General features: G+C 36.6%; 1 protein-coding gene across 1 annotated transcript; it reads left to right on the plus strand.

Annotated features, from left to right (window-relative positions):
- Positions 1-891: 891 nt before the first annotated feature.
- LOC140138302 (allatostatin-A receptor-like) lies at positions 892-1,803 on the plus strand. Its single transcript, XM_072160212.1, has one exon. The coding sequence runs from the start codon at positions 892-894 to the stop codon at positions 1,801-1,803; it is 912 nt and encodes a 303-aa protein (XP_072016313.1).
- The last annotated feature ends 13,470 nt before the right edge of the window (positions 1,804-15,273 follow it).

The following is a 15,273-nucleotide window of genomic DNA, read 5'->3' on the forward strand; positions in this document are numbered from 1 at the left end:
GGTCGGTTCAAGTCAAGAAGAAGATGGAGGAGGAGGAGGAGGAGGAGGAGGAGGAGAAGAAGAATGAGGAGGAGAAAAGAAGAAAAAGGGAGTAGAAGGAGAAGAAGAAGAAGGGAAAGGCGGAATAAGAAGGAGAAGGGGAAGGGAAAGTAGTAGATGAAGGAGGATCGGAGGAGAATAAGAAGAAGAAGAAGGAGGAGAAAAAAGAGAAGAAGTGGTTTTGATTTAATCAAACAAGTTCAAGGTTCTTTAAACGAAAATGAAACTTTTAATTATCATTCCTTGTTATTTATCTACCTGCTAACACAAGGAACTATTATCTATAACCTTAAAGATTGGAAAGTTCAATATATGTCTCACGCCCAACAGACTGGATCAAACTTTGTTCATGACAGCTCTCACAAAATGAGCATAAAGTTGGCTCCTTGCTTTGGTCTTCAAAAATCAATATTTCCTCAACAATGTCTTTTGTTTTCTATTCAATTTCGGCATGATTAATTGACTGGATCTTCTGTAGTGCCCTGGCGACTTTAGGCTCATTTTGTGGGAGCAGGGGATTGTGAGTTGAGGCTTTCTGGATCTCAATCCTATATTACAGATTTTTTATTTACGTTCTACAGGTCAAAAAGTTCTGTCAACATCAAGTTAAAATTTAAACGGGGCTTTTTGGGTTTTGAGGAAGTACTCAGGAATTCATAGAGAATATTGCGAATAATACGCTGCGAGGAAGCAACCCAAGTACAAGCTAATAGTATTGTCTGCGTATTATGATAATTGAACCATATCATATATAATTTAGTGTTTAACATATGCACCGTTGGTATCGCATTCTACGGTATAAACATTAAAATGTTAATGGGAATGGAGTCCCGCATGAACATAATCGTCAACATGATGAACGAAACATCTAACAACACCGTGGATCCATTTCCATTCGTAGTCAATGTTGGATTTGCCATATTTATACCTTTGGTGATTCTTACTGGCATGGTTATGAACTTAGGAACGATTACAGCGTTTTGGAAACTTCCCGTTCTTCGCGAAAGCCCAAGCGAGTTGCTGATACTGAATCTGGCATGCGCAGATCTTCTGACAACCATGACTGTACTACCTCTTGTATCCCCATTGTATATAACACCAATGAATTGGCCCTTTGGAGAATTCGGTTGCGCTACCGTGGTGTTCTTCATGAATCTTAGCATAAGTGGAAGCCTATTCGCTTTGACGACGATAAGCATAGATCGGTTCTTACTAGTTTATATGGAGTATCCAACTTACATCAAGACCATTACACGTAAGAGAGTGTATAAGATTATGGTGGTAGGGTGGATCGTTGCTCTTCTAACAGTTATCATTGAGTTGTCGCTCTGGGAGAAAGCCAAAACTATCGATGACACAGCAAGAAATATTAACTTTGAAAGAGTTTGCTTATCACCGGCACGGAGAGTTACAGCCTTTGCGCTTTCGTTTTTCCTCAGTCTCTTCGTATTTCCCGTTCTACTAGTCTGTGGCTTGAGCGTAGCATTCCTCTATCAGCTTCGACGTCGACTTCAAAAGATACGCAGAAGTTGTTCCACAATTTCAGCTGGTGAAAAACCATCACAAAATTTGACAGTGATCACTGATGATTGTCCGTCAACAGTATCCGTGAAGCAGATGTCTGAAGAAACCGTAGGTTCCACTAAACAACTCACCAGCAGCAGTCGAGAAAAGCGCATCAGAAACCGTTATATTAAACCAGGAATAACTTTAGTTGGCGTAGTGCTATGGCCATTTGTATGTTACCATTTTGTTTTTATGTGATCATCATTGAAGCTGGATGTGAGAATTGCATTAATACAAGTATCCTCTACGGTTTGCTACTCATGCAGTTCTGTAACGCAAGCATCGACCCATTTATATATGTCCTAACTCGCAGGAAGATGAGGAAGTTCTATATCTCGGTGTTGACGAAAGGCAGAGCTAACACGATTTTCGTGCCGTGATCTATAGGACATTTTATGACGCGACGATACGTACGACTTTACGATTACCATGCTTCAATATGATATAAAACTAAAAAACGCTTATTAAAAATAGCTAATAGCCACATCTAACTGAGAGAAAAAGAATATATGGCATAAGATGACAAAAGTAAACATAAACAGATAATAATAGATTTACATTACAGGCTAAACGCAATCACAATCAAATCATAGATAAGTAGAGTGCCTTTAAAAACTTTCATAGATATTAGACTTTATGTTTAATAGGTGTAAAGGTGCCGGTGACGGCAGATATTCCAATCGAAGGCATAGTATCTGAAAATAATTTTTTAAAAAGGGGTACAATTTTGTTGATACCTTTATTGACTTATCTTTATTAGGGGTATTATTCAGTGGTTGTGATGGTTTGGTATTAAATATCATCAGGAATTGGGATTGCTGATACCATATGTACATATCGCGTTGTAGAACATTGCCCTAAGACGTCCAGATCTATAATCCAAGACAGAATTCAAAAGACTAGTTTTCGTCTGACGTCAGGGCTAAAGCGTGGCGTGATTGGTTTTTGATCAGCGCAGTACGACATTTTTGGTCTGGTTGACCGGACGTCATAGGTAAACTAGTCTTTTAAATTATGTCTTGGATTATAATTATTGAAGAATTACCAAGAAAATAATATCATTATGATCATTATAATGTATATTATTTTGTTGCGTCAAGAAGCATATTAATTTTTTTAAATGTTTACCGAATATTTTATATATATATTGAAGTTTATTGAATCAGATTATATGTAAAAAGTCAGTGTGTGATAAGTGCTTGTTTAATGCAAAAATGAAATTGACCCCATTAAAACCTTTACATAATTATACATGGTGTCCCAAAAACAGAACCTGCATTGCGCCCTCTTTTTCTCCTATTTCCAAAAGGCGCTTACGTTCCGCAATTTAAATGCAAGGATGTGCCTTACACATACAGAGGATTTTCAAGACTTACGGTGGTACTACACCCCAAAAAAAAAAAAAAATAACTACACACTGGTAACCAAAGTTATGTTTATTATACATGTTATAAGGGCAAGGAATCCAATTACTTCATTGAAATTTCAGTGATTCAAGACAAATGGCTCATTATATAATATGATAGGAAATGAGGTACATGGTACCTCTTTTCTTATCATAAATAACATACCGCTTATCTTGAGTCACCGAAATTCCAGTGTAATAACTGGATTATTTGCCCCTATATTAAATATACATAACTTTTGCTACCAGTGTGTTATCATTTTTTGAGAAAAATGCAAAAGTTATCACAAATTTATCAAGGGGTGTAGTACCACCTTAACTATTTGCAGAGCTGTGGTAGCTTGCGACCTACAGGTCCTCTTTAGCCACTGAAGAGATTATTCCACTTGACGTGTAATTTTATTTTGGAAGAGATTGAGTTCCGCCCACAGAATTGGAGAAGGAGAACCCGGATTCGACCGCCATCTTGATACAGGCATGGACTCGCACTCCGAGTACTATGCGTAGCTAATGCTTTCGGACGCATTAAATTTCTTGCGGGTTGATGCATTTATATATATTTGCTCGCATTTTTAGTGACAATTTGTTTTAAAAATAGCAAAAAACTAGAGCTAATTGCGCATACACATATACGCGACCTTAGCAATAGCTAATTAACTAGGCCTATGGCTAATTGATTAGCCCAGCTATCTAGCATGCATGCATGTATAAAGGCATATAAACAGCCAGCAGTAGTATAATATGCTGATTTTACTGAGAGGTCTTTTTTGATATGCACTGTAATTTGAAATTGACCATAGGGACAATGGGAGCAAGGTTAATTTGTAAGCTCACCTATAGCATATGTGAGTTCAAAAGGTCCAGCAGTTTGGTGTAATTCATTGGAATATACATGAATAACTACAACAGAAGTTTGTAGTATCATATAATTAGACCAAGTAAAATAAAAAACATGTTTCAAGTCCGGGTTTTTGTAAAAAAGGAGGAAGAGGGGGCTTTTTATTTTATATTTTCATGGCAAAATCGGTGTGATTACCCATCATTTGAGCTGTTTTAGCATACCCGGTAGCATACACAATAATGCCTGGAAAAAGGAGGAGGCCTCTTTTTATTTTTGTTCTGAGGATATAGGCCGGCCCTCTCATTTTCATAAAACCTTCCAAAAGTGTTTCTTGTATATTAGCAAGGCTTAAGAAATATTTCTGCTTCCAAGATATATTTTTGAAAAGTTATAACTGAATAAATATATAATTGAAGAAACCTCAAAAAAGGAAGCGGGTGGGTACGTGAAACATGTTAATTTTTTTATTTGGCCTTATAATTATTAATTATATTACATAATTATTTTCCATAGTTGTGAAATCATTTTGTTAACCAAAAAATATTCAATATTCATGTAAATATTTCTGTGCAACTTTGGTCATGCGCTATTAGAGTGCGACTTCCTAAGGTATTTTTCTACATACCGGAAGTAATATCTGCATGACCTTTGACCCCAATGACCTTGGACCCCAATGGATGAATACAATGTGTAATGTTATCATGCTATATTATAATTTGTGGAATGACTTAGCATTTTTAGTAACAGAACAGACAATCAGCATCAGCCATAATGACCTTCGTATGACCTTTGACCTCAAGGCTAATGCATGCGTCAAGTGACATCATCTTGCTGTGTAATTTGTGTAAGGAGTAGCAGTTTTAGGAAAAAATAACAGGAAATAACATTTTCGGCCATAATGACCTTTCCATAACCTTTGACCTTGAGTTGGTCACGTGACATTTGTGCCACCAGCTATTGGTCCTGATGACCAAGTAACATTGTTGTACCATATATATTTGCGACAGCAGCAGCATTTTAGGGTATTTGGTCATATACCGGAAGTATCCCTTAATGACCTTTGACCCTAATTCTGAACATTAACTTTTAGACACTGGGTATAGCTGATGCATGTACCCAAGTGCCATCATCGTGCTGTATAATTTGTGGAAGAAGTAGCATTTTAGTGAAATCACGTTTTTGGCCATTGACAGGAAGTGGATGACCTTTGACCTGAAGTTGATCATGTTTCATTTGTCCCCCCACCCAATGGTCCTAATGACCAACTATGGTCAACATGGCTCAAAGCATATGGCTACGGTGGCTCATTATAAGATTGAAAGAAAGAAAGAAAGAAAGAAAGAAAGAAAGAAAGAAAGAAAGAAAGAAAGAAAGAAAGAAAGAAAGAAAGAAAGAAAGAAAGAAAGAAAGAAAGAAAGAAAGAAAGAAAGAAAGAAAGAAAGAAAGAAAGAAAGAAAGAACTTGATAGAAACAGACCTTAGCAATTTTGTAAATTGCTAAGGAATCACGGATTTTTTTGTATGAATTAGGTTAATAATTGCGTATCTGCGTGGTTCGTTCAAATAGACACATCAACATCTATCTCAATACGCGTGCTTTAATTTGCCCAATTTCGCCCCGGGAATAACTTTAGTTGGCGTAGTGCTAGCCATGGCCATTTGTATGTTACCATTTTGTTTCTACGTGATCATCATCGAAGCTGGATGTGAGCAGTGCATCAATACAAATATTCTCTACGGTTTGCTACTCATGCAGTTCTGTAACGCTTGCATCGACCCATTTATATATGTCCTAACTCGGAGGAAGATGAGGAAGTTCTATATCTCGGTGTTGACGAAAGGCAAAGCTAACGCGATTTTTGTGCCGTGATCTATAGGACATTTTATGACGCGACGATACGTACGACTTTACGATATCCTTGCTTCAATATGATATAAAACTAAAAAACGCTTATTAAAAATAGCTAATAGCCACATCTAACTGAGAGAAAAAGAATATATGGCATAAGATGACAAAAGTAAACATAAACAGATACCCAGCAAACACAAACATGTTTTTAAAACGTTTTAAATAAGTTATATTTTGGGTTTTGGTTTAGGTAAAAACGTTTTAATAACATTAAAATGTCGGGTTATATAAAGGGCGTGAAATCGTTTTAAAACGTTTCGTATGAAAACACACTACAACAATAATTTTTTAATGTTTTCGAAATATCATTGTAAACTATTTTTGCAAACATTTTTGGCCAAATATTTTGTCAACACTTAAATATCATTATGTTAAACCATCTGCACCCAGCAAACACAGAAATGTTCTGAAAATGTTTTTTACAAAACTGTTTTAATAACATTTAAATGTCGGGTTATATAAAGGTCGTGAAAACATTTTAAAAATGTTATTGTAAATATTTTGGGCAATCAGTCTTTGCAAAATATTTTTTCAACCCCAAAATAACATTCTATTTAGAATGATTTGTACGAGGTTTTCAAAAATGTTTTTGGAATGTTATTAAAACGTTTTTATACCCTTTATATAACCCGACATTTAAATGTTTTCTGTAAAACATTTGTGTTTGCTGTACAGTAAATTACCAACAAATGTTATTGAATGTTATAAAAAAGTTTTATACTATTAATGTACCCTTTATATAACCCGACATTTAAACGTTTTCTGACAACCTTTATAACCTTTTGCGAATGATGTCGAAAACGTTTTGTGTTTGCTGGGTAATAATAGAATTACATTACAGGCTAAACGTAATCACAATCAAATCATAGATAATATAAGTAGAGTGCTTTTAAAAACTTTCATAGATATTAGACTTTATGTTTAATAGGTGTAAAGGTGCCGGTGACGGCAGATATTCCAATCGAAGGCATAGTATCTGAAAATAATTTTGTACAAAGGGGTACAATTTTGTTGATACCTTTATGGTCTGAACTTTATTAGGGGGTATTATTCAGTGGTTGTGATGGTTTGGTATTAAATATCATCAGGAATTGGGATTGCTGATACCATATGTACATATTGCGTTGTAGAACATTGCCCTAAGACTTCCAGATCTATAATCCAAGACAGAATTCAAAAGACTAGTTTTCGTCTGACGTCAGGGCTAAAGCGTGGCGTGGTTGGTTTTTGATCAGCGCAGTACGACATTTTTGGTCTGGTTGACCGGACGTCATAGGTAAACTAGTCTTTTAAATTATGTCTTGGATTATAATTATTGAAGAATTACCAAGAAAATAATATCATTATGATCATTATAATGTTTATTATTATGTTGCGTCAAGAAGAATATTAATTTTTTTTAATGTTTACCGAATATTTTGTATATATTGAAGTTTATTGAATCAGATTATATGTAAAAAGTCAGTGTGTGATAAGTGCTTGTTTAATGCAAAAATGAAATTTACCCCATTAAAACCTTTACATAATTATACATGGTGTCCCAAAAACAGAACCTGCATTGCGCCCTCTTTTTCTCCTATTTCCAAAAGGCCCTTAACGTTCCGCAATTTAAATGCAAGGATGTGCCTTACACATACAGAGGATTTTCAAGACTTAAGGTGGTACTACACCCCTTGATAATTAAAAATAACTACACACTGGTAACCAAAGTTATGTTTATTATACATGTTATAGGGGCAAGGAATCCAATTACTTCATTGAAATTTCAGTGATTCAAGACAAATGGCTCATTATATAATATGATAAGAAATGAGGTACATTCTAGCGGTACCTGTTTTCTTATCATAAATAACATACCGCTTGTCTTGAGTCACCGAAATTCCAGTGTAATAACTGGATTCTTTGCCCCTATATTAAATATACATAACTTTTGCTACCAGTGTGTTATCATTTTTGAGAAAAATGCAAAATTTATCACAAATTTATCAAGGGGTGTAGTACCACCTTAATTATTTGCAGAGCTGTCGTAGCTTGCGACCTACAGGTCCTCTTTAGCCACTGAAGAGTGTGATGTGCCCGGAGTAATTTAATTTGATGATTTATCTTTGTTTACAAAGTTACATGAGTGATGACATTTTGGGGAATTCCCCTCTCAAATTGAGCAAAACAAGTTGAATCATATCTAATTTGGAATATTTGGAAACCCCCTTCAGATTGTAAAGAGATGACATCATATATGGGATTCCCCTCAGGAAGTGATGTAATGGGATTTCCCCTCAGGAAGTGATGTCATGTGAAAGGTTAATGTTATAATTAAGACTTTGGAATTTCCCAGATTGAGCATAATATGAAGGTAGTAAATGGCCCATAATAGAATGGGGTTTTTCCCATGCTTGATATATAAGAAATGTAAACACAATTATTGTCACAGTTGATAGTGTTGATCTGGGCTATGCTTACAGTCCAATTCCTTGAAAGAAAGGAAATTACAAACCAGAAATATTTTATGTAGTCAAAGTACTACTATTTACCAGTGTTGTCGGAGAAGATCTAGAATACGTCAAAGAACGTTATTCTTCCAAGAAAGGAAATATATTCTTCTGTCGACTTGCTGAAGTCTGGTATTTTGATTCAACGCAACTGTCAAAATAAGTGGGGACAACTGCATCGCAGTCCTGCTTCCTGAAGATATTGTGTGAAAGGTGGAAATAGCACCAAGTTTGGAGAAAGCAGCGCAAGGAGTTAAATTTGGAGAACTGCGCAAGGAGTTTAGCATAGGAGAACGGCGCAAGGAGTTTAGCATAGGAGGACGGCGCAAGGAGTTTAGTATAGGAGAATTGCGCAAGGAGTTGTAAACGTGTTTGGAGAACACCATTTTCGTGTAAGGATTTTATACGCAAGGAGTTATCAATGCAAGTGTACAAAGGACTTCGCTGATTGTCGCAGGACAAGTGAATAGGGATATATTACATCAGTCGTCCAGAACATAACAAGAACTTTATGATCACCAAGAAGAAGAATGCTGGCTAAGTACAAAATAGATAAAGAGTGATTATATAATGTATATGTGCATTTGTAGTCATTATATTGTACCAAACGAAACTTGCTTTCAATTAAAGACTTAGATTTTGTTAGCTTAAACAAACAGTGTATTTGTGTTGTGCATTCGTGTGAGTTCGGGTAAAAGGTGATTTTGGCCTTGAGTCAAGTGCGACTCGTAACAAGAGATTATTCCACTTGACGTGTAATTTTATTTTGGGAGAGATTGAGTTCCGCCCACAGAATTGGAGAAGGAGAACCCGGATTCGACCGCCATCTTGATACTGGCATGGACTCGCACTCCGAGTACTATGCGTAGCTAATGCTTTCGGACGCATTCATTTTTCTTGCGGGTTGATGCATTTATATTTGCTCGCATTTTTAGTGACAATTTGTTTTAAAAATAGCAAAAAATCACGGATTTTTTTGTATGAATACTCACATCAACATCTATCTCAATACGCGTGCTTTAATTTGCCCAATTTCGCTCACAACAAGTGATATGCATTTATTAATCTACACATATGAAAAAATTTGAAATCAGCCAATGCATTCACTTTATAAAGCACAATTTGACAATATTTTTGCCAAAATAGTCAATACAATAGAGTTGCATTAATTTGCCGTAGGTGTTAAGCCAGAAAGTTTTCATGAATCAGTTTTTGAACAGATTAAATGAAATATTTTTCAAATTAACATTACCAATGACTCGATATTACGTTAAATATTTTTAAGAAGAAAAAAGAAATATCAACTTCATCAATCTCCCTGTGTCTCTCACAGTTAAAGCCATAATGTGTGATTTGCATAAAGAATAAATTCTTATTTAAATGTTAGGTTTCCCTGATCACATTTGTTCCCTTTTAATTTCGAGCCAAACAAATGAGGTGAAACGAAGAAAATTGCAATTTCTTTCCAGCTCCTACAATACATGTTGTTATCATGATTATTTGAGGAGTTTCACGCAGTTGGGATGTACAAACAAGACATAAGACGGATAGCGATATACACACAGTTTATACGTCAAGACGTAAGATGAATAGAGATATACACACAGTTTATACGTCACTGATTCAATTATTCAATGATGAACACGCACGCGATGTGTTCAGCCACCACTCGATTGGTGAGCGCTGAGTAAAACCAGAAATTTCCGGATTTTTATAAAAACTTAAATTTTACTGTAATTAAAGCACTTCAGGGTTAGTCTTGCACGTGGCTTCAGCATAAAAAGTCCCAAGTTTTGAGATGTTTTCTCAATACTAGGCTTGTTTGTACTCATTTTGATACATTTTACATGCGGATTCCAAAATTTGTCATAAATATTTACGATTCTGACATATTTTGATCAACAAAATCTTTTGATAAAAGCTTTATCCCTTGCAAGAGGCCTTCTCAGTTGTATATTATATTGTTTAATCATTTCCTTTAATTTTCTGTGTCAGAAATTGATCAGTTATGTTGTTTGCTGAAACTTTACCACGAGTTATGCATGTATTATACCAAGTTTCATAATTTTTTATGGAATTTACTACAATTATATTTCACCTCTCCCAAAGTGAAGTATAACCATCAAGCTACCAATTGGTAGCTCGATGGTATAACCATGTATGCAAGCTGTAATCAACTTAGTTCCTTGGGAAAAAAGTATCCCTTGACCAGGAAATAAAGCGCATAATTACATGCATGGCAGAAGAAAATATATAACGTCATTACATTTTACTGTAAACACTTTTAAATAAAAACACAAGATAATGAGCTTTTTTTAATAACTCTTGACTGATTATGCTGATCAAAGAAGGATATTAATTTCCAATGAACTTTTATAACGCCATTCTACTCTCATATATCTGTCACGCATCTGGGAGTTCAAATACTATACCATCACAGGTTGTAGGCAAACCAGTCGTGGAACACAAGTCAAGTCACCGTATTTGTAGAGTTGTAGAATGGGGAATCCCCAAAGATCATGCAGTTATATATCCCAGAATCCTTTGGGAAAACACCCCATTCCATCGAATGCACTCATATCTAGAACGATGGTTTGCTTTCACCACAAAATATTGACGGGATTGCTCCCTAACTAGGGACCGTTTACAAACACTGGTTAGGGGGCCTGATGCAAAAATGTTTCATCGTGACATTTTTTCGCACCCCCCCCTCCCTTTCAGATCTCAAAAATGTCAGGCCCAATAAAAATTTTCCCAGGAAACCTTGTGGTCAATTTTTCCAGGGCCCCCCTTAGGACAGTCAAAACTTTTAAGCCCCCTGCTCCATTTTGCATCACCCCCCCCCCCAACATGTGTTTGTGAACTGACCCTATAGCGGACAGTAAAACTGTAGGCCTATAGATCTTTTCTTTACGCCTGTAAAGGCCATCTAGGCCTGTGGGTCAAAAAGTTCTGTCAATATCAAGTTATAATTTAAACGGGGATTTTTTGGTTTTGAGGAAGTACTTAAGGAATTCACACAGAACAATATTGCGAATAATACGCAGCGAGGAAGCAATCCAAGTACAAGGTTATATGTCTGCGTAATAATCTGGTAATTGAACCGTATCATATATATATTTAGTGTTTCACACATGCACCGTTGGTATAGCATTCTACGATATAAACATTAAAATGTTAATGGGAATGGAGTCCCGCATGAACATAATCGTCAACATGATGAACGAAACATCTAACAGCACTGTGGATCCATTTCCATTCGTAGTCAATGTTGGCTTTGCCATGTTTATACCTTTGGTGATTCTTATTGGCATGGTTATGAACTTAGGAACGATTACAGCGTTTTGGAAACTTCCCGTTCTTCGCGAAAGCCCAAGCGAGTTGCTGATACTGAATCTGGCCTGCGCTGATCTTCTGACAACCATGACTGTACTACCTCTTGTTTCCCCATTGTATATAACACCAATGAATTGGCCCTTTGGAGAATTCGGTTGCGCTACCGTGGTGTTCTTCATGAATCTTAGCATAAGTGGAAGCCTATTCGCTTTGACGACAATAAGCATAGATCGGTTCTTACTAGTTTATATGGAGTACCCAACTTACATCAAGACCATTACACGTAAGAGAGTGTATAAGATTATGGTAGTAGGGTGGATGGTTGCTCTTCTGACAGTTATCATTGAATTGTCGCTCTGGGAGAAAGCCAAAACAGTCGACGACACAGCAAGAAGTATTAACTTTGAAAGAGTTTGCTTATCGCCGGCACGGAGAGTCACAGCCTTTGCGCTTTCGTTTTTCCTCAGTCTCTTCGTATTTCCCGTTGTACTAGTCTGTGGCTTGAGCGTAGCATTCCTCTATCAGCTTCGACGTCGACTTCAAAAGATACGCAGAAGTTGTACCACAATTTCCTATGGCGAAAAAACATCACAAACCCCGACAGTAAGCACTGATGATGGTCCGTCAACAGTATCTGTTAACCAGATGTCCGAAGATAACGTAGGTTCCACAAAACAACTCAGCAGTAGCAGTCGGGAAAGGCGCATCAGAAACCGTTATATTAAACCAGGAATAACTTTAGTTGGCGTAGTGCTAGCCATGGCCATTTGTATGTTACCATTTTGTTTCTACGTGATCATCATCGAAGCTGGATGTGAACAGTGCATCAATACAAGTATCCTCTACGGTTTGCTACTCATGCAGTTCTGTAACGCAAGCATCGACCCATTTATATATGTCCTAACTCGCAGGAAGATGAGGAAGTTCTATATCTCGGTGTTGACGAAAGGCAAAGCTAACGCGATTTTTGTGCCGTGATCTATAGGACATGTTATGTCGACGATACGTACGACTTGACGATTACCATATTTCAATATAATATAAACAGAAAATACTAATAGCCAATCTAACTGAGAGAAGAGGAAAATATAAACACCAATTGTGTAGAATTATATGCAGGTTAAGTCAATATGCCATAGAAGTAGTGAGTAACAGTATTAAACACCATAGTGAATACAATTTTCGAATGTATTACCCTGCACTACAACTAGGCTGTTCTCATCACCTATCATGTCTGTGTATGTGTGTAATAATATAACAAATAATACTGCTCTTTTCAAAGACACTAACCGTACAGGTGTGTGTGATGTCAGCATAATGTGAAATTTCTATTCGCCGTAAAAGTGACGTAATAAAAGGATTATCTACCATAGCAATAGATGAATACAATTTTTGAAAATATCACCATGCACTACAACTAGGTTGCACTCATCACCTGTGTATGTATACAATCAGAGATTGAATACAATATCGCTCTTTTCAAAGATACTAAGCTTACAGGTGCGAGTGATCAGCATAATATGAATATTCTATATAATAACAATGAATTAATGACATGACATCTATGGATCAATGCATAGGTACCGCGTGAACGTTGTAGTGAGGGGCGATACATTCAAAAATTTTATTAATCTATTGCTATGGTAGTTAATCCTCTTATTACGTCACTTCTACGGCGAATAGAGTTACGATTCAGGTCTTTACAGGTGGTGTATGACATGCAGTCCCTAAATTCAGTAAATTTTCATCATCAACCGTGTAATTGAATGGGATTATTTTGAAATTTTAAAACGCTTGAAATATCACAAACAAATAGGCCTATGTTGATAAATAATATAAATGCAAGCTAAAACCGTTGGGGTTCGATAATGAACCCCACAAAAGTAACCGAGTATATGGAAAATGCCATACGGCCGGGCGGTTTCACGAGTTGCCGGCTCGATCATGTCATCCGCCGCCTGGGTCTTTATGCCTTCTTTGATTTATAATCAATAGTGCGATGGAGAGTTACAGCGTACGTCTAATGCGGGGCGATACATTCAAAAATAGTATTCACCTATCGTATAGACGAATCTCACGAGCCAAGTCATGGCCAGGATGTGGTCGGCCATGACTGGGTCCCCGCTGCACCAAATAGGTGTTGTGACTGCCCAATTGGGTGAATTAAAGCCGCTTAAAAATCGATGTTATATTGTATTGTGTTGTAAACTTTCATCATTCTTTTGTCTATACGTGTAGCACGGCTGATGGAATGCGGTTTAGAATTTCCTCCAAGGCCGAATCATTTCACATTTTGGGTGTATTGTAGCCGACGGGGACCCAGTTATGGCTGCCAGTGAAGTGTAGGAATGCGTGAAATGAGATTCGTCTATAGTAATTAATCCTGTTACATCACTACTTCTCACGGCGAATCATATCGTAGAGTGTTTAAACGAACAAATTGTTATGTTTCAAAGTCGTTTTTCTTAGCGCGTCCATGTCAGCTGAAACATCAAATGCATTGTTTATTTGATTTCTTTTTTCTTTTAGTTTTTTGCCGTAAAATTATGATATTCTGAGACAAATTTGGAAGAAAAGTTGCTTGATTCGATACTTGCATTGTTTAGGTATAAAACAATAATCCATGCAATTGATATTCTTCACTTGTGTAAATCAACCCCAGTTATATGCTTCTGTATTAACTTTATACAGAACTTTACCCTATAAGATTTCCAGAGCTAATTTTATAGAATTACCTACGAACAATACCACCATGATCATTACTGTGTATATATTTTGTTACTTCAAGAAGCATATTAATTTTATTCTTTTTCAATGGGTGCGTCTTGTAAAGAATTCACGTAATTTGATTGGTTTTCTGGTGTATAATATCTCACAATAGTTGATAGTGATATTAGTCAGGGCACGCGCCGCCACGGCGGCACGCTTGTTGCTCCTCAATGATCGCGCGATAATGCGTTCGCGTAATACACGTGCGTGAACCAAGAACGCGATTCGGCGGCTTAGATGTGCGTGATGGTTTCGTTCATTTAAAACAACGGGGATGTCCTCACAAAAGTAACTTTATTTTTTTCTGAAAATTTTTATCGTAGTGGATACCGGCTGCGCCGGCATCCACTACTCAAAATATTGGCCAGCCCATCCATTATGACACGATATTGGATAGGCAAAAGACAAAATCCTATCATTTATTCTCTAAATTGTTTACTGAATATTTTGAATACTATTGAATCTTATTGAATCAGACTATGGAAAAAGGTGTGATAAGAGCTTGTTTAATGCAAAAATTAAATACACTCAGTTTAAACCTTTACATACAACAGGACGTTGAAACACACGCATTGGGCTATTCCATTTAAAATCCACACTACCCCTGTGGACGATTTTAGAAATATCTTCCACAGGGGGAGTATGTTTTTCAAATGTAATTAGTCAGGGTTAATCATTTTAAAACCCATACTCCCCCTGTATTATGGCTTTACCTATATCTTCCACAACTGGAGTGAGTATTTCAAATGGAAGTTACCCAATTGTCTATTCTATTTGAAACTCATACTCCCCCTGCGGAAGATATTTCCAGAATCTTCCACAGGGGTAGTGTGGATTTTAAACGGAATAGCCCATTTTCATTCAGGTGGTTAAGGGCTGGGGTATGAACGTTTGGACAGTATTTCTTTTGGGAAATTAGA

This window comes from Amphiura filiformis, chromosome 17, assembly GCF_039555335.1.
Source record: "Amphiura filiformis chromosome 17, Afil_fr2py, whole genome shotgun sequence".
Classification (NCBI taxonomy): domain Eukaryota; kingdom Metazoa; phylum Echinodermata; class Ophiuroidea; order Amphilepidida; family Amphiuridae; genus Amphiura; species Amphiura filiformis.